The sequence below is a fragment of the Lepidochelys kempii genome, chromosome 5 (genome assembly GCF_965140285.1).
Source record: "Lepidochelys kempii isolate rLepKem1 chromosome 5, rLepKem1.hap1, whole genome shotgun sequence".
In the NCBI taxonomy this organism is placed as follows: Eukaryota; Metazoa; Chordata; order Testudines; family Cheloniidae; genus Lepidochelys; species Lepidochelys kempii.
In genome coordinates this window covers 38,897,289-38,919,188 of record NC_136384.1, presented here as the reverse complement: position 1 = coordinate 38,919,188, position 21,900 = coordinate 38,897,289, and the positions used below count along the sequence as shown (strand labels likewise).

The window sequence follows — 21,900 nt, the reverse complement described above, 5'->3', positions numbered from 1 at the left end:
TGGCTATTCTTATGTTCTTATGAACTTGGAATAGTTTTTATTTTATTTTAAAGTATGCAGTAAGATTGTGACTCTTTCACAGCTTGTTTCTTCTTATTGCATGAAAGCTCAGCTATCCTGAGAAATGTTTTTTCTACATTGTATCTTATAATATACAAGATAATGGTTCAGGTTAACTAACAGTACATGTTTCAGTGTATGACTATATTGGTTGATCCATGTTATAGTTAGAGCCCTGCACGGATACAAAAATGTGGATCCGTATCTGATCCGCAAGAATCAACTTGTATCCGACCAGCGATCCACAGTCCGTCTTTTATCTGCATCCGCACCATACCCGCAGCAGCACGCTATCTCACCGTGCCTCTATGGCTTAATAATTGTGCATACTATTATTGTTGTTTGTTTGTTGTTATTTTAAACATCAATCTTATTATACAACAGGCATCAGAACAAATAGCCTTTTACACTAAAAATAATAAAATAAATGTCTCAAGTCAATACTGCTCAAAATCACAAACTGAACTATAAAATAAAAAAGACTGTCGCCTATTTAGAGCGATTTATAAAGTCATCACACTTAGAGCTCAGTAAGCCCAGTTTCTTTGCACCAGCCACTGTTCTCCCTGTGGAAGCATGCAAGGGGAATACTATCACAGGGCTACAGTGCTTAATTTTTGCTGGGGCTGAGCCCTGGCACCTCTCAGCTTGGCAAGTCATCCTCCTAGAGGGATTGTGAGGGGGCAGTGAGGAGCAATGACAGGTGCTCCATGACAGTTTCCCCATGTGGATGCAGGAGGGGGGTGCACAGTTTAGGAGGTAAAGGGGGCATAGGAGGGGGAGTGCAGGGGGTAGGGGCGCACAGGAGAGGGGTGAAGGTGCTCTCTGGCTGCTTAGCCAGTGCTTAATTTGTGCCATATCAGGTCAGTCGGAGAGGGAGGAAGCTGTTTCTGCAAAGTAAGTCAGTATGGCTTCCCTCTCCGACTGACCTGATACGGCAATGAAGTCAGGAGAGGTTTTCTAAATTGCTTGACTGCTTAAACTGCGGCAATAGGAGCATGTGGGATTTTACTACCTGTCTTAATCTATCGCCTCCCCTTTCTCTGTATATGGAGGGTGAGGGAATATGGGATCTGGAAGGCGGGAAAGCAGCCTCATAGGCTATGAGATGTGTTTCACTGCCTTTTGAGACCCTATATTTAGAACTCTGCATAAATACAAAATTTGTGTTTGCGTCCCATCTGCGATCTGCAAAAATGGTCTGTGGATATAAAGTGGATATCCGTGGATTTGCAGGGCTCTAGTTATAGTAGAATCACTTTATTTGTATATAGTTCTGTCACATGTTACTCTTATAACAAACTAATCTCCACTCAACTCATTTCTTAATTAAATGTAATTTATCTTGTGACATTTTGTGACCTAAGGGTTTTTTCCCTGGTGAAAAGACTTTCTTTTGTGTGCTGAAAATTGTCCTTTCACATTCATGTCCTCCTTTCAAATATCTTAAAGCAGTTTTGAATCTGTCTGTAGTTGGATTTTTTTAAAACAAGATTATAAATCTGCTTTATAAATGCAATTCTGTTGGTATAGTACACTTGGATTTCTCCAAGGCATTTGACTTGGTACATCATGGCATTCTGATTTAAAAAATCTTGCATTATATGGACTTAATAGGGGACACATTAAAAACTGGCTTGCTGACAAATCTCAGTGTCAATGAGGGGGCCATTTCTAGAAAGCTTTCATGGTTCAACACTTTTTAATATTTTTTTTTAATCAACTATCTAGATGATGGTATAAAGTCTTTGCTGTTAAAGTGTGCGCATGACACACAGATTAGTGGGATAGTAAAGGAGGATAGAGTACTGTAGCAGAGTGATCTGAATCACCTGGTAAAATGGTCACAGGCTAACAAAATGCATTTTTAATACACTTAAATGCCAGGTAATATATCTGGGAACCAAGAATGCAGGTTATACTTAAGGGGTGCAAGACACTGTATTAGAAAGCAGTGACTCATGGCGTGTCTTCACTATGACACTAAATTGGTACAGCTGGTCGATGCAACAGCATTGATTTAGCGGGTCTGGTGAAGACGCTATATGTTGACAGGAGAGCATCTCCCGCTGACATAGCGCAGTGTGGAGACCATGTTAAGTCAATGTAAGTTACATTGCTCAGGGGGGATGGGTTTTTTACACCCCTGAGTGATGTAACTTATGTCGACTTAAGAGGTAGTGTAGACAAGGCCTCAGAGAAAAACTTAGGGGTCATTGTTGAAAATTGCCTCAGCATGAGTTCCCAGTGTGGTGTCATGGCAAAAATGACTAATCTGATCCTTGCATGTCTAGAGGGGAATATCAAGTAGAAGAAGGGAAGTGATATTTTGTCTCTGTATACAGCATTGGTAAGACTGCTGCTAGGATACTATGTTTTATTCGGGTGTCTGGGCTTCAGGAAGGATGTGGAAACGAACAGAACATAAAAATGGCCCTACTGGGTCAGACCAAAGGTCCATCTAGCCTAGTATCCTGTCTTCTGACAGTGGCCAGTGCTAGGTGCCCCAGAGGGAATGAACAGAACAGGTAATCATCAAGTGATCCATCCCCTGTCGCTGATTCCCAGCTTCTGGCAAACAGAGGTTAGAGACACCACTCTTGCCCATTCTGGCTAATAGCCATTGATGGACCTATCCTCCATGAATTTATCTAGTTCTTTTTTGAACCCTGTTATGGTTTTGGCCTTCACAACATCCTTCGGCAAGGAGTTCCACAGGTTAACTGTGAGCTGTGTGAAGAAATACTTCCTTTTATTTGTTTTAAACCTGCTGCCTATGCATTTCATTTGGTGACCCCTAGTTCTTGTGTTATGAGAAGGAGTGTAAATAACACTTCCTTATTTATTTTCTCCACACCAGTCACGATTTTCTAGACCTCAATCCTATCCCCCCTTAGTCATCTCTTTTCCAAGCTGAAAAGTCCCAATCTTATTAATCTCTCCTCATATGGCAGCCGTTCCATACCCCTAATCACTTTTGTTGCCCTTTTCTGAACCTTTTCCAATTCCAATATATCTTTTTTGAGATGGGGCGACCACATCTGCACACAGTATTCAAGATGTGGACGTACCATGGATTTATATAGAGGCAACATGATATTTTCTGTCCTATTATCTATCCCTTTCTTAATTATTCCCAGCATTCTGTTCACTTTTTTGACTGACGCTGCACGTTGAGCGGATGTTTTCAGAGAACTATCCACAATGACTCCAAGATCTCTTTCTTGAGTGGTAACAGCTAATTTAGACCCCATCATTTTATATGTATACTTGGGATTATGCTTTCCAATTTGTATTACTTTGCATTTATCAACATTAAATTTCATCGGCCATTTTGATGCCCAGTCACCCAGTTTTGAGAGATCCTTTTGTAGCTCTTCGCAGTCTGCCTGGGTCTTAATTATTTTTAATAATTTTGTATCATCTGCAAATTTTGCCATCTCACTGTGTACTCCTTTTTCCAGATCATTTATGAATATGTTGAATAGGACTGGTCCCAGAACAGACCCCCCTGAGGGACACCACTGTTTACCTCTTTCTGTTCTGAAAACTGACCATTTATACTACCCTTTGTTTCCTATCTTTTAACCAGTTACCAATCCAAGAGAGCACCTTCCCTCTTATCCCATGGCAACTTAGTTTGCGTAAGAGCCTTTGGTGAGGGACCTTGTCTGAAAATCTAAGTACACTATATCCACTGGATCCCCTTGGTTCACATACTTGTTGACCCCCTCAAAGAATTCTAGTAGATTGGTGAGGCATGATTTCCCTTTACTAAAACCATGTTGACTCTTCTTGAACAAATTATGTTCATCTATATGTCTGACAATATTGTTCTTTATTATTGTTTCAACCGTTTGCCTGGTACTGAAGTCAGGCTTACAGGCCTGTAATTGCCAGGATCATGTCTGGAGCCCTTTTTAAAAATTGGCGTCACATTAGCTATCCTCCCGTCATCTGGTACAGAAGCTGATTTAAACAATCGGTTACAGACTACAGTTAGTAGTTCTGCAGTTTCACATCTGAGTTCCTTCAGAACTCTTGGGTGAATACCATCTGGTCCTGGTGACTTATGGCTGTTTAATTTATCAATTTGTTCCAAAACCTCCTCTAATGATACCACAAATGCTAGGGAAAGTTCAAAGAAGGGGCCACAAAAATGATCTTAGAGCTGGAAAACGTATGATTTGAGGCTTAAGGAGTTCAGCTGATTTAGTTTATAGGAAAAAAAAAAAGGTTGAGAGGTTACCTCATTGCTATGTTTTAGGTACTTACACATGGAAAACATTTGATAGTGGGGTTTTTCAATCTTGCTGACAAAGGCATAAGAAAATTTAATGGCTGAAAACTGAACAAATTTAGTCTTGAAATAAGATGCAATTTCCTAACTATTAGGGTAATCAGACATTGGAAGACCTTACCAGTGGAAGTGGTTGTCGTCATTTGGAGTCTTTTTTTTTTCGGGGGGGGGGGGTGTTAATATGTCTACACTGCAATTAAACACTTTTGTCAGCTGATTTGGGCTTGTGGGGCTCAGGCTACAGCGCTGTAAAATTGTGGTGTAGATGTTAAGGCTGGAGCCCAAGCTCTGGGACCCTGCAAGGGTGGAGGGCCCCAGAACCTGGACTCCAACTGGAGCCTGAAATTCTACACTGCAATTTTATAGCCCCACAGCCAAAACCAGAGTCAGCTGACATGGGCCAGCTGGGGGTGTTTAATTTTAGACATACCCTTAGACAAGATTAGGAATCTTTTGAAAAGATAAACTCTAATACATTTTCTAAGGAAAATTCCTCAGCCTGTGTGTGCAAGCAGTTGAGCCAGATAGTTGTGATGGTCTCCTCTGGACTTGGAATCTGTAACTCTGTGAATCCCCCAGTTCATCTCCTTCCTTCATGAGCCTCCTCTTCATGGGGAGAACAGAAATGCTTGCATTGCCCTCAGCATGTTCATAACCCTTGCAGCTCTGCATTAAAGACCACGACTGTCATCAAGTTTTATACTTCAGGGCTTCAACTGGCCACCTGCAGTGGGCAGGAAGGAATTTTGTTTCCTGCAATTGACCAGATGTATTCAGAATTATTCATCAGATTTGGGGTTGGGGAGAAATTTTTCCCAGGTCAGATTGGAAGGGACCTTGGATTTTTTCGACCTTCCCCTGTAGCATGGGGCACGGATCACCTGGCTAGGGTAGGGGTAGTCAATAGGCGGACTGCCAGATCCTTTTGAATTGATCCCCAAATCTTTTTATTTACTTATAATTATTATTTTATTTATTATTTATTATTATTATCATTATTTTTATTATTTTCTCTGGACTCTGGACCTTGACTATACCTTGACCAAGAAATTTGGACCTTTTAAAAAAATTAATTGATTATCCCTGTGCAATGGTCATCTGGTCATATCTCAGCTAATCAATTCCATGCCATTGTGAAGGCTTTGTGGATTGATGGCAACTTAATCTTTCCTGTTTTCTGCTTGTGATGCACAACTTAGTTTCCCGAGGACTGAAATGCTTTGGTCTAATTAAAGTCTTTGGGCTCAGTATAGGGGTATTTGGGTGAAATATGATGGCTTCTGATATGTGGTAGGTCAGCCTAGTTAAAATAATGGTCCCTTCTGGCCTTAAACTCTGAAATATTGGTGGCAATCTTTTGGCACTGGTGGGTATTCAATTCTTATCCTTAAATACTCAACATATTTTGTGTGTTCTGCTTAATATTTGCAGAGAGAGAAAGTCAGTTAGGCAATTTTTGAGTGAAATCAAGAATTTTGCATGATTTCTTCTTGAATAGACACAATCTTTCTTCAAGTATGCTTGATATATTTTTTTTGACTTGTTTAAGCCATCTATGACTGTGGAGTTTGGATTTCCAGTACCCAATCATGCTCAATATGCACTAAAACAACTTTCGCTTTCCATCTTTATTTTTCAGTATATTTAATATCCTGGGAGCTCCCTCTGGTGCACTTGCCTTAATGCTGCTTTGCAAATATGTCTTCAGCTGTAATGGTGTAGGTAGGGGTGAAAAAGAGGTGAATGTAGGTATGTTCCTTTTTTTAATTGAATCAACAAATACTACACAAGTTTTGGGGACAGTAGTCACCTTTATACTTTATGTAAACTGTTAAATTGATCCTTTTTATGGTGACTTTCAATGATGCAGTACATAAGACCATTACTAAAAGATGTAAAGGGTAGTCTTCCATTTCTGTTTTATAGGAGTGGAGAAAATAAGTGAGTAAACTCTGACTAAAACTTCCAGGCACATGGTCAAATGCCTAAATTGCTTATGAAATTAAACCACCAAAAATATGAACATATTAAGTACAGCCTAATGCAAGAGAATACTTATCATTTTGTAATGGCAAATACCTATGGTTTATACATCAGTATGTCTTCACTGATTGCCACAATTTGAGGCTTCAGTGCTGTTGGGTGTTGTATTTCATTGTGGTGTGTAAAAGTGTTGACACCTGTAGGTTCTGCAGTTTCTGGAATCTGAGCAGTTGCATTTAAAGTTGCTCAGAAAAAAGACCTGCACCTCAGATGGCTGGCTGACATCTGGGAGGATTGTGGCAGCTCTTTCACGACTGGTGGCAGTGTGGGTGGCACTGTCTCCAGTCACCACTTCAACCATAAACTTCTCTGGGGCGTTGTTTCCCTCTTTTCCCACCCCCTCCCACATCCAATACTCTCAGCTGAAGGCTTCACTAACCCCAAAGGTCAGTCTTGGTTTGCTGTATCTAGGGTGCTTGCTATGAATAATTAATCAGATTAGCTTTAACCATCTCAAAGCCTGAGGTGGTCCGTCCGTTGGCTCCACAACCCAAAAGTGTGACTTTGCCTAAAGCTGAGTTCAATGCTATCAGGAGGAGGTGAACAAGCCCACTAGTACCTCTTACTGTGAGAGGTATGATAGCCTACTTTACCTTCCTTCCAAAGGGGAAGAGGGTAGATCTGGGGTGTGACAATCTTCCCTCACTGTACAAAATGCTGGTGCTGTTGTTTATTCTTAGACTGCCAGGAGTTGGCTCTATCAGTCTCATTTCCTCATAGCCAGTGCTTCTGCCTGTTAATCACTCTTCCTGAATCTATGGCTTCGGCAGGGAGGGCAGCAGTGGGAATGCTGAAACAATGGAGATGAAATGGAGGTTGCTTGGAAAAAAGGCGGGAGAGAATTATAGGCCAAGAGACCGTAAGAAAAGCACCACAGACATGGTCATTTAAAACTCTAAAAATGATGTAATTAGTAGTGAGGGTATTAACTATATTGCTTATAAGACATACTACTAGAGTTGTGACATATGTGTGGAGGAGGCTTTTGTTGTCTGTAGTAAGAGTTCATGCCCTTCTTTGGATACTGCTAAACCATCCCTGCCAAGGCTTTGACATGTCTCTGGTTTATAAAGATTCTTTTGAAGAGGGATTCTGGTGATGGTGGTTGTGACGTTAAACCCCATATTCTTCATGGAAATATGGTTGTGATATGAATATGGTACGACTAAGATATACTTTAGGAAGATGGCTCATGTAAGGTATCATTGGAAAGGTTATGATTTACTGAATGTGTTTATCCAATTTGTATGCATGTATCATTTTTATATCTGAAGCTGGGAATATTGACCATGTCTCTGTATTTCAAATGTGCTATGTTGGATGAGGCCAAACAATGGTAGTGGCTTCTTGAAGAAATGCACACAAGCATAAGGATCACCCCAGGAATTGTGTGCAATAGAAACCTCTCAGAGATAGCACTACACAATGGGAACTGTTTAACCCAGGTCACAGCAAAAAGCTTTCCAGCAAGTGGGGGGAAGATATAAAAGAGGGACAGTGACAACAGGAAGGGTCCTCACTCTCCCTACAACAACACACCTGAAAACACCTGAGGAAAAAAGACTGAACTGTGAGAAGTGATGGTCCCAGGCTAGGATCTTTTAGCCTGTGTATGAAAAGCTGGGAAAGCAAAGGCAACTTGTGCCTTAAGAATCTGCCAACCTGTTTATCACTCAGGATGAGAATTTGTTAATTTGTATCTTACCTATCTAGTGTGTTAAGCTCAGTCTGTGGCTTTTGTTTATTTACTAAGGCAATCTGCTTTGTTTTGTTTGCTATCTCTTTAACCACTTAAAATTCACCTTTTGTAGTTAATAAACTTATTTCTTGTTTATAATAAAACCCAGTTTATGTAATTTCTAACTGGGAGGGCAAGAAGTTGTGCACGTTTCTCTTCACACTGAGGAAGAGGGTGGATTTTTATGAGCTTGCGCTGTGCAGATTTTTCTATACAGTGCAAGACAGTATTATTTTGAGTTTATCTCCCAAAAGTGGTGGGCACGTGAGTGCTGGGGGAGTCCTCTCGCAGAAAGCTGACTTCAGTTTGTGACTGCAGCGGGGTGTGGCCCTACCTGTGTGTGTGTGTGTGCTACAAGAGGCCAGAGAGCCTAATTCAGCAAAGCAGGGAGAGGGAACCCTGGCTGGTTGAGCAAGAGAGGCTCAGTGAAATTCCAGTATATCAGGTGGCACCCCAGAAGGGGGATCCAACCTGTCACAGTGACGTTTTGGGAATGGGTATGTGTGTGTGTTCGTTTGTTCAAAAACGCTTCCCCATATAGGATAACCTGCACCCTGAAAGGACTTTTATCTTGCATACTGCTCTTCCCCCCAAGATGCAGGTGCAGAGAACCTGCAATCTACTCAGTATTGGCTGAGTCGCTTGCACTAGCTAGTTGAGCTTTGAAGAAAGCCTTGTCAACAAAACTGAAGGGAAGAGTGTGTGTGTGTGTGTGTGTGAGAGAGAGAGAGAGAGAGAATCCCCTTGAAAATCAATGAAAATGTTTGATCAGTTAGAGGAGTGGGTAGTGAATTTTGGGGAAAATTTCTGTCACTCTAGTTAAAATGTCCCCCTCCTGTAGGAGACAGGCCTAAGTTCCTTGTTAGCTGGCACTTCTGGGGGAGCTTCCCCTTGGTTGTAGGGACTGTGCATGGGTGGTGAGGCTTAATGGTTAGTTAGGTTCCAAGCCAAAGATGAGAGACAGAGTCAGATGTCAAGCTAGGGGTCAAAGTGTTGGGTATAGAATCATAGAATATCAGGGTTGGAAGGGACCTCAGGAGGTCATCTAGTCCAACCCCCTGCTCAAAGCAGGACCAATCCCCAACTACATCATCCCAGCCAGGGCTTTGTCAAGCCTGACCTTAAAAACTTCTAAGGAAGGAGATTCTACTACCTCCCTAGGTAACGCATTCCAGTGTTTCACCACCCTCCTAGTGAAAAAGTTTTTCCTAATATCCAACCTAAACCTCCCCCACTGCAACTTGAGACCATTACTCCTTGTCCTGTCCTCTTCTACCACTGAGAATAGTCTAGAACCATCCTCTCTGGAACCACCAGAGAGTAGGAGGGTAGGATGTGGGAGCAGGGACCTGGAGTGAGGCAGGTACCAGGAATACACAGGAGTCTGGGTTAAGGAGGACAAGAACCAGGAACAGCCAGAGAGGCGGGAAGGCAGGGCTCAGGAATCATGTAAGTAGGCAGAGTCTATAGTAGCAGCCAGCCAGGGATTCCTGTAGTTGCTTGGACAACTTCCTGTGACTCTTCACGGTTTAAATAGAGCTTTCCAGCTAATTGGTGGTGCTGGATGTTTTTTCCAGTGAGGAACTTTGAGGGTGGGTCCTTTTGTGAGCTAGCTCCCTTCTCTAGTTGTTCAGGTGAGCTGCTTGGTGGTGTCCATGTGCTGAGCACTGCCTGGGGACCCGTAGGCCTGGGTTCAAGCCTATTATCCCTCACATTGGCTGGACACATTCTTCCAGGGTCCAGTTCCTCATCTACACTGGCTAGGGGATTGAGTCCCCACTTCCTAGGGACTATTGAGTTAGCCCTTCTGGGGGCTCTAGGCCCATATTAACTCCACCCACTACCTCTGAGAGTACTCCCAAATTTGTCCCAAGATAGTGGGATAGGCCAGCCCCACTACCAGGATCATAAGAACGGCAATAGTGGGTCAAACCAAAGGTCCCTCTAGCCCACTATCCTCTCTTCCGACAGTGGCTAATGCCAGGTACCCCAGAGGGAATGAACAGAACAGGTAATCCTCAAGTGATCTGTCGTCCATTCCCAGCTTCTGGCAAACAGAGGCTAGGGACATCATCCCTGCCCAGCCTGGCAAATAGCCATTGATGGATCTATCCTCCATGAATTTGTCTAGTTCTTTTTTGAACCCTGTTATAGTGTTGGCCTTCACAACATCCTCTGGAAAGGAGTTCCACAGGTTGACTGTGTGCTGAGTGAAGAAATACTTCCTTTTATTTGTTTTAAACCTGCTGCCTATTCATTTCATTTGGTGACCCCTAGTTCTTGTGTTATGAGAAGGAGTGTAAATAACACTTCCTTATTTATTTTCTCCACACCAGTCATGATTTTATAGACCTCAATCCTATCCCCCCTTAGTCATCTCTTTTCCAAGCTGAAAAGTCCCAATCTTATTAATCTCTCCTCAAATGGCAGCTGTTCCATACCCCTAATCACTTTTGTTGCCCTTTTCTGAACCTTTTCCAATTCCAATATATCTTTTTTGAGATGGGGTGACCACATCTGCACACAGTATTCAAGATGTGGACATACCATGGATTTATATAGAGGTAACATGATATTTTCTGTCCTATTATCTATATCCCTTTCTTAATAATTCCGAACATTCTGTTTGCTTTTTGACTACCGCTGCTCATTGAGTGATGTTTTCAGAGAACTATCCACAATGACTCCAAGATCTCTTTCTTGAGTGGTAACAGCTAATTTAGTCCCCATGCACTCACCAAGGCCACTGTTCTGCAGTGCTGGGCATTCCATCACACTAGTCTAGTCGTAAGGGACTTGGCCTCTGGCTGAGCCCTAGACAGTCTGCCTCCTTCCAGGGTTGTCAATGAACACAAAAAAGAAACACAAATGAATAATCCCACAGCCTGAAGAAAGAGCACCTTACTAAACATGTTCCTGTTAAGCTGTGGTCCCATAGATTAATATAGGGAAAATAGTCCCCTCAAGTAGGTGGATCAGCATCAAGCCCTCTCTTCTTCCAGGGTGGTGCTGCTGGGCAGTGGTCATCTGAAAAGCTCTTGCCTTCAGTCAACCCTCTCTCCAGGAGCTGGAGACTGGGGTTCTGCTCTCCTTTCTGGTCTGCCACCAACAATACTATGTCTTTCCCTTTTAAGTTCCTCCAAATCTGACATTTCTTACAGGTGTGGTGGGATGGGGCTACCTAAACCCATATTAGCTCATTAACCCTGTATTGCCCAGTGTGGGATTTGTTTATACCACATCACAGTTCACAATTATTGGATCGCTTTTTCGTATTAGCTACAGCTTTCCTTCTGCTTACCCAGAAGGAGTTGGAATCTAGACTTTCTTCCTGAACACTTCAAGTTTCTCCAGCTCTTCTACCTTCAGGAGAAAGCCCTCCACAGAGAACTAGTCTTACCTCCTAGGCTCTTCTCTCTTTTTACATGAATTTCATGTTTTAAGATTTGATTTATTTAATCATTACTGTAACAAGCCTTTTTAAAATTCAGATTTCCAGATGTTATGAGTAGCTCATTGTTCAGTTGTATGATTGTGACACAAGCGGTAAATCATACAGTTGACTTGATTAAAGAAAAATAATACATTTTTATTTGGTTTTTGAAAGTAAAACACATCAAGACTGGACAGGCAGGAACCTTTCCCAAGCTGCCGTAAAACAAAGTGCATACACTATAGCAGGGGTGGGCAAACATTTTGGCCCGAGGGCCACATCTGGGTTTGGAAATTGTATGGTGGGCCATGAATGCTTATGAAATTGGGGGTTGAGAGGCTGAGGGCTCTAGCTGGGGGTGCAGGCTCTGGGGTGGGGCCAGAAATGAGGAGTTCAGGGTGTGGGAGGGGGCTCCTGGCTGGGGCAGGTGGTTGGGGTATGGAGGTGGGGTGAGGGCTCTGGCTGGCGGTACAGGCTCTGGGGTGGGGCTGGGAATGAGGCGTTGGGGGTACAGGAGGGTGCTCTGGGCTGGGACCAAGGGGTTTAGAGGGAGGGAGGGGAATCCAAGGCAGGGGGTCGGGGTGCAGGCTCCAGGCAGTGTTTACCTCAAGCAGCTCCCAGAAGCAGCGGCATGTCCCCTCACCAGCTCCGTTGCGGAGGTGCAGCCAGGTGGCTCTGCACACTGCCCCGTCCACAGGCACTACCACTGCAGCTCCCATTGGCCATGGTTCCCAACCAATGGGAGCTGCAGAGCCCCTTGTCTGACCCTATGCATAGGAGCTGGAAGGGGAACATGCCGCTGCTTCTGTGAGCTGTGTGGAGCCACAGCATAGCACAGATCCTGGCAGGAGTTTGAGGGCCAGATTAAAATGTCTGAAGGGCTGGATGTGGCTCCACATCACCTCCATATTCGTGCACATAACAAAATTTATGAGGCAGGGGTGGGACTGAGGGGTTCGGAGTGTGAGAGGGGGCTCAGGGCTGAGGCAGAGGGTTGGGGTGCAGGAGGGGGTGAGGGCTCTGGGGTAGGGCTGGGGTTGAGGGGTTGGTGTACCTGGGGCTACAGCAGGGAGAGAGGACTCCCCCTACCTTTCTCTCCCACCACAGCAGCACCTGGGCTGGAGGGGAGAGGCACCTCTCTCTGCTGCAGCAGCTCCGGGGCTGGGGCCATGGGATAGGCGCCTCTCCTCTGGATGTGGCAGGTCCGGGGTTCGGCTGAGTTGGGGTGCCTTTTCCCTGTTCGCAGCAGGTTTGGGCTGGGGCTGGGTGGGGGTGCCTCTTCTCCATCTGTGGCAGTTCTGGGCTGGGTTGGGGCCAGGGGAGGGGCCACGCTTCCCCGGCTGGCAGTCCTAGAGGAGTGCAGGAGAGGGGCCGGAGAGGAGAGGAGAGGAGTCAGCGCTGCGGCCTCAGGGCCACAGCACAAGTGAAGTGGAGGGCCAGGCCAGTGGGGCCCCTGCTGAGCGTGGGCCTGGCACCATCATAAACCTGGTACTGGCCAGGCTGGGTTGGGGCCGGAGGAGGGGCGCCTCTCCCCGCCGCGACATCTCTCCCCACTGCAGCCCTGAGTGCCTGCACAGTGCTTAGTAGGCTGCTACACAGCTGTGCAGCTTAGAGGGAACTTAGGTGATCAGCAGCTGCATCTGAGCACCTGGGTTACCCTAGCTCAGGTGTGAGCAGCCACTGCAAGGTCACACTTGAGTTACCATGTTCTGACTGGTGCTTCGTTGAACTGTGTGTATCAGTGGAAACATAATCCATGGTTCTTTGTACTGCTGTATGATTGATTGTTTCCCAGTGAATTGTGGAAAAACTTGTCTTTCCTTCTGGGAACACAGAGAGGGATTTGGGAAATCATTGGAGGACTGTCAGCATTCAAATGACTTGCGTTGTGTTCTCACTGCAAAGGGAATGGGTTACCAGCTCACGTGAAATCTTTACTTGGGTTTTAGATTATAGACCAGTGATTCTCAAACATTTTTTACTGGTGACCCCTTTCACATAGCAAGCCTCTGAGTACAACCCTCCCATCAATTAAAAATGTTTTTTTTTAATATATTTAACACCATTATAAATGCTGGAGGCAAAGCGGGGTTTGGGTGGAGGCTAACAGCTCGCGACTATCCAGGTAAGAACCTTGTAACCGCCTGAGGGGTCTTGACCCCCAGTTTGAGAACCCCTGCTATAGCCTCAGATAGCCAGCTAGCTCGTGATGAAAGAACCACTAACCTAGAGAGAAAGTGTTCTGTATGTGAATGAGAAGGATCTGAGGGATAACATCCAAGGAGCCCAAATTATCTCTTCAGTGAAGATGTAATCTAAGAGGTGCAAATGAGTGACAACCCACCTGATTCAGTAAGAAAGCAGAATCCACTTAAACCTTTCCTAGCAGGATCAACATCTCCTAATGTGGAGAAGTATTCAGACATACTAGATGTATATATGTGCACCCACATATCAAGTAATGTAGAAAGACACAGGTTGAAAATAGTAAATATAAAATTGCACAATATTTAGAAGCTTTTTTTTTTTTGAAGTGTTATCTTTAATGTTATTTAGGTTTCCTCCTTCCTCACCACTGAAACCATATCCAACAAGGCCTCCATATAGAAAGGAAGTAATTAAATTTCCAGACTGGAATGTTCCTGAAGCAGGCACTTCCCAAGAACACATCCCAGTGAAGCCTTTCATGATGGTAAGATTTCTTGTTTCCAGTTTCTAAAATATTTGATATTCTGAAGGGAAAATAGGTAATGGGAAGGGATAAAATAAACTAACAATCTTTTCTTTTTTGATGTATAGTGTTTGGCTGTAGAAAAATTGAAAGAAATAGATTTTTGTTATGTTGAGTTTTTGCTTAAAGGAAGTCATTGTTCTTTCATTTTTAATTATAGTTCATTGGTTGTTTTGATTTTCTCTCTCAAATGGGTTGCTTTCTCATTTGATTATTTTTATGTTCACAAATTACATTACAGAATTTACCAAGTACATAATTTAAAGGATAAATTCATAAATTTGAGAGGGTTCAGAGAAGAGCTACAAGAATGATTAAAGGAGTAGAAAACATGCCTTATAGTGATAGACTTAAAGAGCTCAATCTTTTAGCTTAACAAAGAAGGGTGAGTCCATAAGTATCTACATCAGAAACAAATAGTTAATAATGGGCTCTGCAGTCTAGCAGAGAAAGGTACAACACGATCTAATGGCTGGACATTGAAACTGGACAAATTCAGACTGGAAATATGGCATACATTTTTAATAGTGAGAGTAATTAACCATTTTAACAATTTACCAAGGGTCATGGTGGATTATCTATCACTGACAATTTTAAAATAAAGAGTAGATTTTTTTCTAAATGATAAGCTAGGAATTATTTTGTGGATGTTCTATGGCCTGTGTTATACAGGACACAATGGTCTCTTCTGGCCTTGGAATGTATGAATCTATATATTTGACATTTAACTAATGTGCTAATGTATTGTAAAACAACAACAAATTTGCTTCATTCCAGGATAAAATGGTCATTTTGTTGGAATTGTATCGCATGATTGTTTCACTTGAAGGTTGCGCGACCATACTGGTTTTTTAAAACTCTTATAAAGCTACAGTTTTTATGGCTTCCACATAGTTGCTCACAATAAATGTTACTCATGGAGGAATTCTGCACCACTGTGGAATGCAGAATTGCCTGTTTTCCTCGCAGAATTTCTGGCCGCCACTAGGGGCCACTGGACTACACGTAGCCCAGCTCGCAGTGAGCAGAGCGCCCAGACTGGCTGGGCTGGAGGCTGCACGCTCTTTGGTCCTCATTCTCCCAGGGACAGGAGAGGGCCCGGGAGACCCAGCCAGCTCTGACAAAGGGTGAGGAAGGTCAGGGCCAGGCCACACCACACCATGTCCTCTGGCGGGACAGTAAAGAAGTGGGGGAGGAGTAAAGGCTCTGGGTGTCCTGGTTTCTGGGCCGGGGACTGCCCTGCAGCTGGGAGGAGTGGTAGATACGCTGGAGGGGAGGGATAGGATACAGAAGGACCTAGACCAATTGGAAGATTGGGCCAAAAGGAATCTGATGAGGTTCAATAAGGAAAAGTGCAGGGTCCTGCACTTAGGACGGAAGAACCCAATGCACAGCTACAGACTAGGGACTGAATGGCTAGGCAGCAGTTCTGCGGAAAAGGACCTAGGGGTGACAGTGGACGAGAAGCTGGATATGAGTCAGCAGTGTGCCCTTGTTGCCAAGAAGGCCAATGGCATTTTGGGATGTATAAGTAGGGGCATAGCGAGCAGATCGAGGGACGTGATCGTTCCCCTCTATTCGACATTGGTGAGGCCTCATCTGGAGTACTGTGTCCAGTTTTGGGCCCCACACTTCAAGAAGGATGTGGATAAATTGGAGAGAGTCCAGCGAAGGGCAACAAAAATGATTAGGGGACTGGAACACATGAGTTATGAGGAGAGGCTGAGGGAGCTGGGATTGTTTAGTCTGCAGAAGAGAAGAATGAGGGGGGATTTGATAGCTGCTTTCAACTACCTGAAAGGGGGTTCCAAAGAGGATGGCTCTAGACTGTTCTCAATGGTAGCAGATGACAGAACGAGGAGTAATGGTCTCAAGTTGCAGTGGGGGAGGTTTAGATTGGATATTAGGAAAAACTTTTTCACTAAGAGGGTGGTGAAACACTGGAATGCGTTACCTAGGGAGGTGGTAGAATCTCCTTCCTTAGAGGTTTTTAAGGTCAGGCTTGACAAAGCCCTGGCTGGGATGATTTAACTGGGAATTGGTCCTGCTTTGAGCAGGGGGTTGGACTAGATGACCTTCTGGGGTCCCTTCCAACCCTGATATTCTATGATTCTATGGGCTCTGGGGGGAATGGGAGTGCAGGTGTCTGGGCTCTGGGGGCCCCACACTGCTCTCTCCAGCAACTCCAATTGGAACTGGGTTGTTGTAGGGGTTTCTTTAACTCTCTGCTCCTGAGGGAATCTTTGTTCCTGTTGTCTGTTTTGTTGACATACTTATTGACAGGTATTTTGAAATAAAATACCAAAATAATTGAAACTGGAGTGATTATATTGTGTTATTTTGAGAAATAAAATATGCAGAATTTTCCAGAATTTTAAAATGTTGTGCACAGAATTTTTAATTTTTTGGCACAGAATTCCCCCAGGAGTAAAATATGCTGCAGCTATAGAGAGCAGTTGTGTTGGATTGTTTTGCTGTGTGAACTTGGAGGATCTCTCTGTTTTAATCCTTACCTGATCCCAGCATTTCCCAAACTGCCTCCCAGGCTCCACATCATAAACATGAAACCAATTGTGCTCTAGCTTGCATCCCTGACATATGTTGTTTAAAGGCCTGAGCATTTTACTTTATGCATCTTCATGTCTCCAACCCTCCTCTGGGCTAATCCTGTGTGTTTGCGCAAGCACACACTCCCCATGCACACTTTGGAAATAGGTGCAGATTTTGATAATATGATAATGTCTTTCTTACATGTTTTGATCAGTGAAATTGTTAACACTGTTGATATTTCAACTGTCGTTGGCATCTAAGTTATCATCCCTTGAAATTAATGGCACAGTTCAGGCCGCAGAGCAATTGTTTCAGGATTTCGTAAACATAGTCAGAGATCTCTGCTACTTTTAGCATGTTAGCTTGGGCAGAGTTGGCAGGTGTACATCTACTCAAGCTGGAAATTACAACTCCCAGCTGCAGTGCAAACATAGCCAAAAAGCTAATAGAGTTCAACCAATGCAGTATGGGCATGGCGGTACAGGCTAGCTGCCCAAGCACAGCCCTGCTTGAGATCCTAGGTATGTACTTGGGTGGCTAGCCTGAGCTGCTGTGGCCACACGGCTATTTTTGGCATGCTAGCTCGAGCAGAACTAGTGTCTGTAAATCTTCCCGAGCTGGGAATTAAACCTCCCAGCTGCAGTGTAGACTTATCCTTCGAAGGTTTTCTTTGCAACCATTTATAGCTACACCTTTTTTTTATTTTTATATATATATATAATATAAAATTAATCTTTAAGACGGTGGAGAGCCATTGAGAGGTCTATGCACACACTGCTGCACCCTGCCTCCTCCCCCCTCAGTCCGCTGCCCTACCTACTGCCTTTCTTCCATTAGGGTGCACCTTTCATTTTGAGAAATAATACCTTAACCCATGCTATTGAGGCCATGTTTTTTACTCACCATTCTTCTAATCAGGGGCTAGAGGGAGTTCCTTCTGCTGTTAGTCAGTAACATGGCTTAACTTGGTTACAGTTTTTGGATTTATGCAGAGTAGGACTGCCAACTTTTCAAGTTCTGCTCCTCATTCCCCTTCAAATGTCAGCAGTCACTCAAATAAGCTAATATCAATGAAACAAGCTATATCCGCCTGTTCCTTAAAGAAAGACAGGACAGGCATGCCAGTTGCTCTTGAATGCAGTGACAGGATGATAGCATCTTCAGTTTAATTCCTTTTTAAAGAACTACCAAAAAAATCTTGAGGCACAAGAGGAAAAGGCACATCCATTTGGAACTTCTGTAGTGGGTGGGAGATGTATTGTGAAGCAGGGAGGGTGGCAGATTAGCAAGGTCAGTGCATGCAGCATCACCCTCTGATGTACCTAATCAGATAAACTCATTCATTACTGAACTATGTGAGACTCATAGACTTTAAGGTCAGAAGGGACCATTATGATCGTCTGCTCTGGCCTCCTGCACAACACAGGCCACAGAATCTCACCCACCCACTCCTGTAACAAACCCCTGACCTATGTCTGAGCTACTGAAGTCTTCAACTCGTGGTTTAAAGACTTTAAGGTACAGAGAATCATAGAATCGTAGAATATCAGGGTTGGAAGGGACCCCAGAAGGTCATCTAGTCCAACCCCCTGCTCGAAGCAGGACCAATTCCCAGTTAAATCATCCCAGCCAGGGCTTTGTCAAGCCTGACCTTGAAAACCTCTAAGGAAGGAGATTTCACCACCTCCCTAGGTAACCCATTCCAGTGTTTCACCACCCTCCTAGTGAAAAAGCTTTTCCTAATCCAACCTAAATCTCCCCCAGTGCAACTTGAGACCATTACTCCTTGTTCTGTCATCTGCCACCACTGAGAACAGTCTAGATCCATCCTCTTTGGAACCCCCTTTCAGGTAGTTGAAAGCAGCTATCAAATCCCCCCTCATTCTTCTCTTCCGTAGACTAAACATCCCCAGTTCCCTCAGCCTCTCCTCATAACTCATGTGTTCCAGTCCCCTAATCATTTTTGTTGCCCTCCGCTGGATTCTTTCCAATTTTTCCACATCCTTCTTGTAGTGTGGGGCCCAAAACTGGACACAGTACTCCAGATGAGGCCTCACCAGTGTCAAATAGAGGGGAACGATCACGTCCCTCGATCTGCTGGCAATGCCCCTACGTATACATCCCAAAATGCCATTGGCCTTCTTGGCAACAAGGGCACACCGTTGACTCATATCAAACTTCTCGTCCACTGTAACCCCTAGGTCCTTTTCTGCAGAACTGCTGCCTAGCCATTTGGTCCCTAGTCTGTAGTGGTGCATGGGATTCTTCTGTCCTAAGTGCAGGACTCTGCACTTGTCCTTGTTGAACCTCATCACATTTCTTTTGGCCCAATCCTCCAATTTGTCTAGGTCCCTCTGTATCCTATCCCTACCCTCCAGCGTATCTACCTCTCCTCCCAGTTTAGTGTCATCTGCAAACTTGCTGAGGGTGCAATCCACACCATTCTCCAGATCATTTATGAAGATATTGAACAAAACCGGCTCCAGGACCGACCCTTGGGGCGCTCCACTTGATACCGGCTGCCAACTAGACATGGAGCCATTGATCACTACCCGTTGAGCCCGACTATCTAGCCAGCTTTCCATCCACCTTATAGTCCATTCATCCAGCCCATACTTCTTTAACTTGCTGGCAAGAATACTGTGGGAGACAGTGTCAAAAGCTTTGCTAAAGTCAAGGAACAACATGTCCACCACTTTCCCCTCATCCACAGAGCCAGTTATCTCGTCATAGAAGGCAATTAGATTAGTCAGGCATGCCTTTCCCTTGGTGAATCCATGCTGACTGTTCCTGATCACTTTCCTCTCCTCCAAGTGCTTCAGAATTGATTCCTTGAGGACCTGCTCCATGATTTTTCCAGGGACTGAGGTGAGGCTGACTGGCCTGTAGTTCCCAGGACCCTCCTCCTTCTCTTTTTTAAAGATGGGCACTACATTAGCCTTTTTCCAGTCGTCCGGGACCTCTCCTGATCGCCATGAGTTTTCAAAGATAATGGCCAATGGCTCCTGTAAGTGACCTGTGCCCCACACTGCAGAGGAAGGCGAAAAACCCCCAGCGCCTCTGCCAATCTGCCCTGGAGGAAAATTCTTTCCTAACCCCAAATATGGTGATCAGCTAAACCCTGAGCATGTGGGCAAGACTCAACAACCAGACACCCAGGAAAGAATTCTTTGAACTCAGATCCCACCCTATCTAGTGTCCCATCACAAGCCATTGGGCATATTTACTGCTAATAGTCAAAGATCAATTAATTGCCAAAATTAGGCTATCCCGTCATACCATCCCCTCCATAAACTTATCAAGCTTAGTCTTGAAGCCAGATAGGTCTTTTGCCTCCACTTCTCCCCTTGGAAGGCTGTTCCAGAACTTCACTCCTCTGATGGTTAGAAACCTTCATCTAATTTCAAGTCTAAACTTCCCAATGTCCAGTTTATATCCATTTGTTCTTGTGTCGACATTGGTACTGAGCTTAAATAATTCCTCTCCCTCCCTGGTATTTATCCCTCTGATATATTTATAGAGAGCAATCATATCTCCCCACAGCCTTCTTTTGGTTAGGCTAAACAAGCCAAGCTCTTTGAGTCTCCTTTCATAAGACAGGTTTTCCATTCCTCAGATCATCCTAGTAGCCCTTCTCTGTGCTTGTTCCAGTTTGAATTTATCCTTCTTAAACATGGGAGACCAGAACTGCACACAATATTCCAGGTGAGTGTTAGGGGGCTTATTCCTTCACCCACTTACTTCCCTGGTCCTTCTCGCAGGAACAGAGAGCCACAATACCCAAAGTCCAAAGGTGCAAACAATTTGATGTTTATTGGGGTGAACTTCCAGCAAGCATGATTCAAGTTTCCTTCCTTAGTGTCCCTCTTCCCAGCTCTGACACCACAGAGCCTTACCTGTGTCCCTGTTCCCATTCCGGCCCTTAGCTAAACATGATTCCAATTTCCCAACCCCCATTCCCTGTTCCCATTTCACACACCCACCCACTTCCTGATTGACTGCAGACTATATAGTAAAACTTGAGTTCTGCTTAGCTATACCTTAACCAATCATTTTCCTGAAATTTAACTAACCAATCCTGACATACTGTAACATGATTATGTAACCAATTATATCCCACCATCTTAATTAGTTTACATCCTGCAAAATTAATTATACAGCAGGCAGAAACAATCACAGAACCAGACAGAGACCATGCAAATAAGCAATAGCAAAGTGGGAACTATAATGACAAAACAATACAGAAGTGAGTATTTCACATCCCAGCTATTGATAAGTGAGTTCTTGCCAGACAGGATGCTATCAAACTAAGTTTCCTTTTACATTTTCTAGGCACTTCCCTTTCTCTGGAGGCGATAGGCATTATCAGGACAGGATTGTATTCCTAACAGCCCAATAGCACCTTATTTCAATATGACTAGTTTGGAATGTGAGGATGTGACCGGTCGCTTCCCAGCTTATGGCTGCTTCTGTTGCTTAGCCAAAGATCTTAGCCTAAGCACAGGGCCTCAGACTGTCACAGTAAGAGAAGGACCTTACACCGGCAGACAGTGATTTTGATTCTTTCTCTTATACCTCTATAACTAGCTAAAGTGATAAGAATACACCTAAATTCTTAGGGTATAGGCCTTTACAGACAGGCCTGAATATCTATATCCTAACAATGAGGTCTCACCAGTGCCTTGTCTAACGGTACAAACACCACCTTATCTCTACTGGAAATACCTCGCCTGATTCATCCGAAGAACGCATTAGCTTTTTTCACAGCCATATCACATGGCGGCTCATAGTCATCCTGTGATCAACCAATACTCGAGGTCCTTCTCTTCCTCTGTTACCTGCAAGTGATGCATCCCCAGTTTATAACAAAAATTCTTGTTATTAATCCGTAAATGCATGACCTTGCACTTTTCACTATTAAATTTCATCCTATTACTATTACTCCAGTTTACAAGGTCATCCAAATCTTCCTGTATGATATCTCTCTATATTGGCAATGCCTCCCAGCTTCGTGTCATCCGCAATCTTTATTAGCACATTCCCAC

The 21,900-nt window shown here is 44.0% G+C and overlaps 1 protein-coding gene across 1 annotated transcript in view; it reads left to right on the top strand.

The window, feature by feature from the left end:
• The window catches only part of DEPDC1B (DEP domain containing 1B), a 61,284-nt gene that overhangs the window by 8,247 nt on the left and 31,137 nt on the right, over window positions 1-21,900 (top strand). Inside the window, exon 3 of the mRNA XM_073346190.2 lies at window positions 14,131-14,266. Coding sequence (XP_073202291.1) covers window positions 14,131-14,266 — 136 coding nt within the window. The remainder of the gene's footprint in view (window positions 1-14,130; window positions 14,267-21,900) is intronic.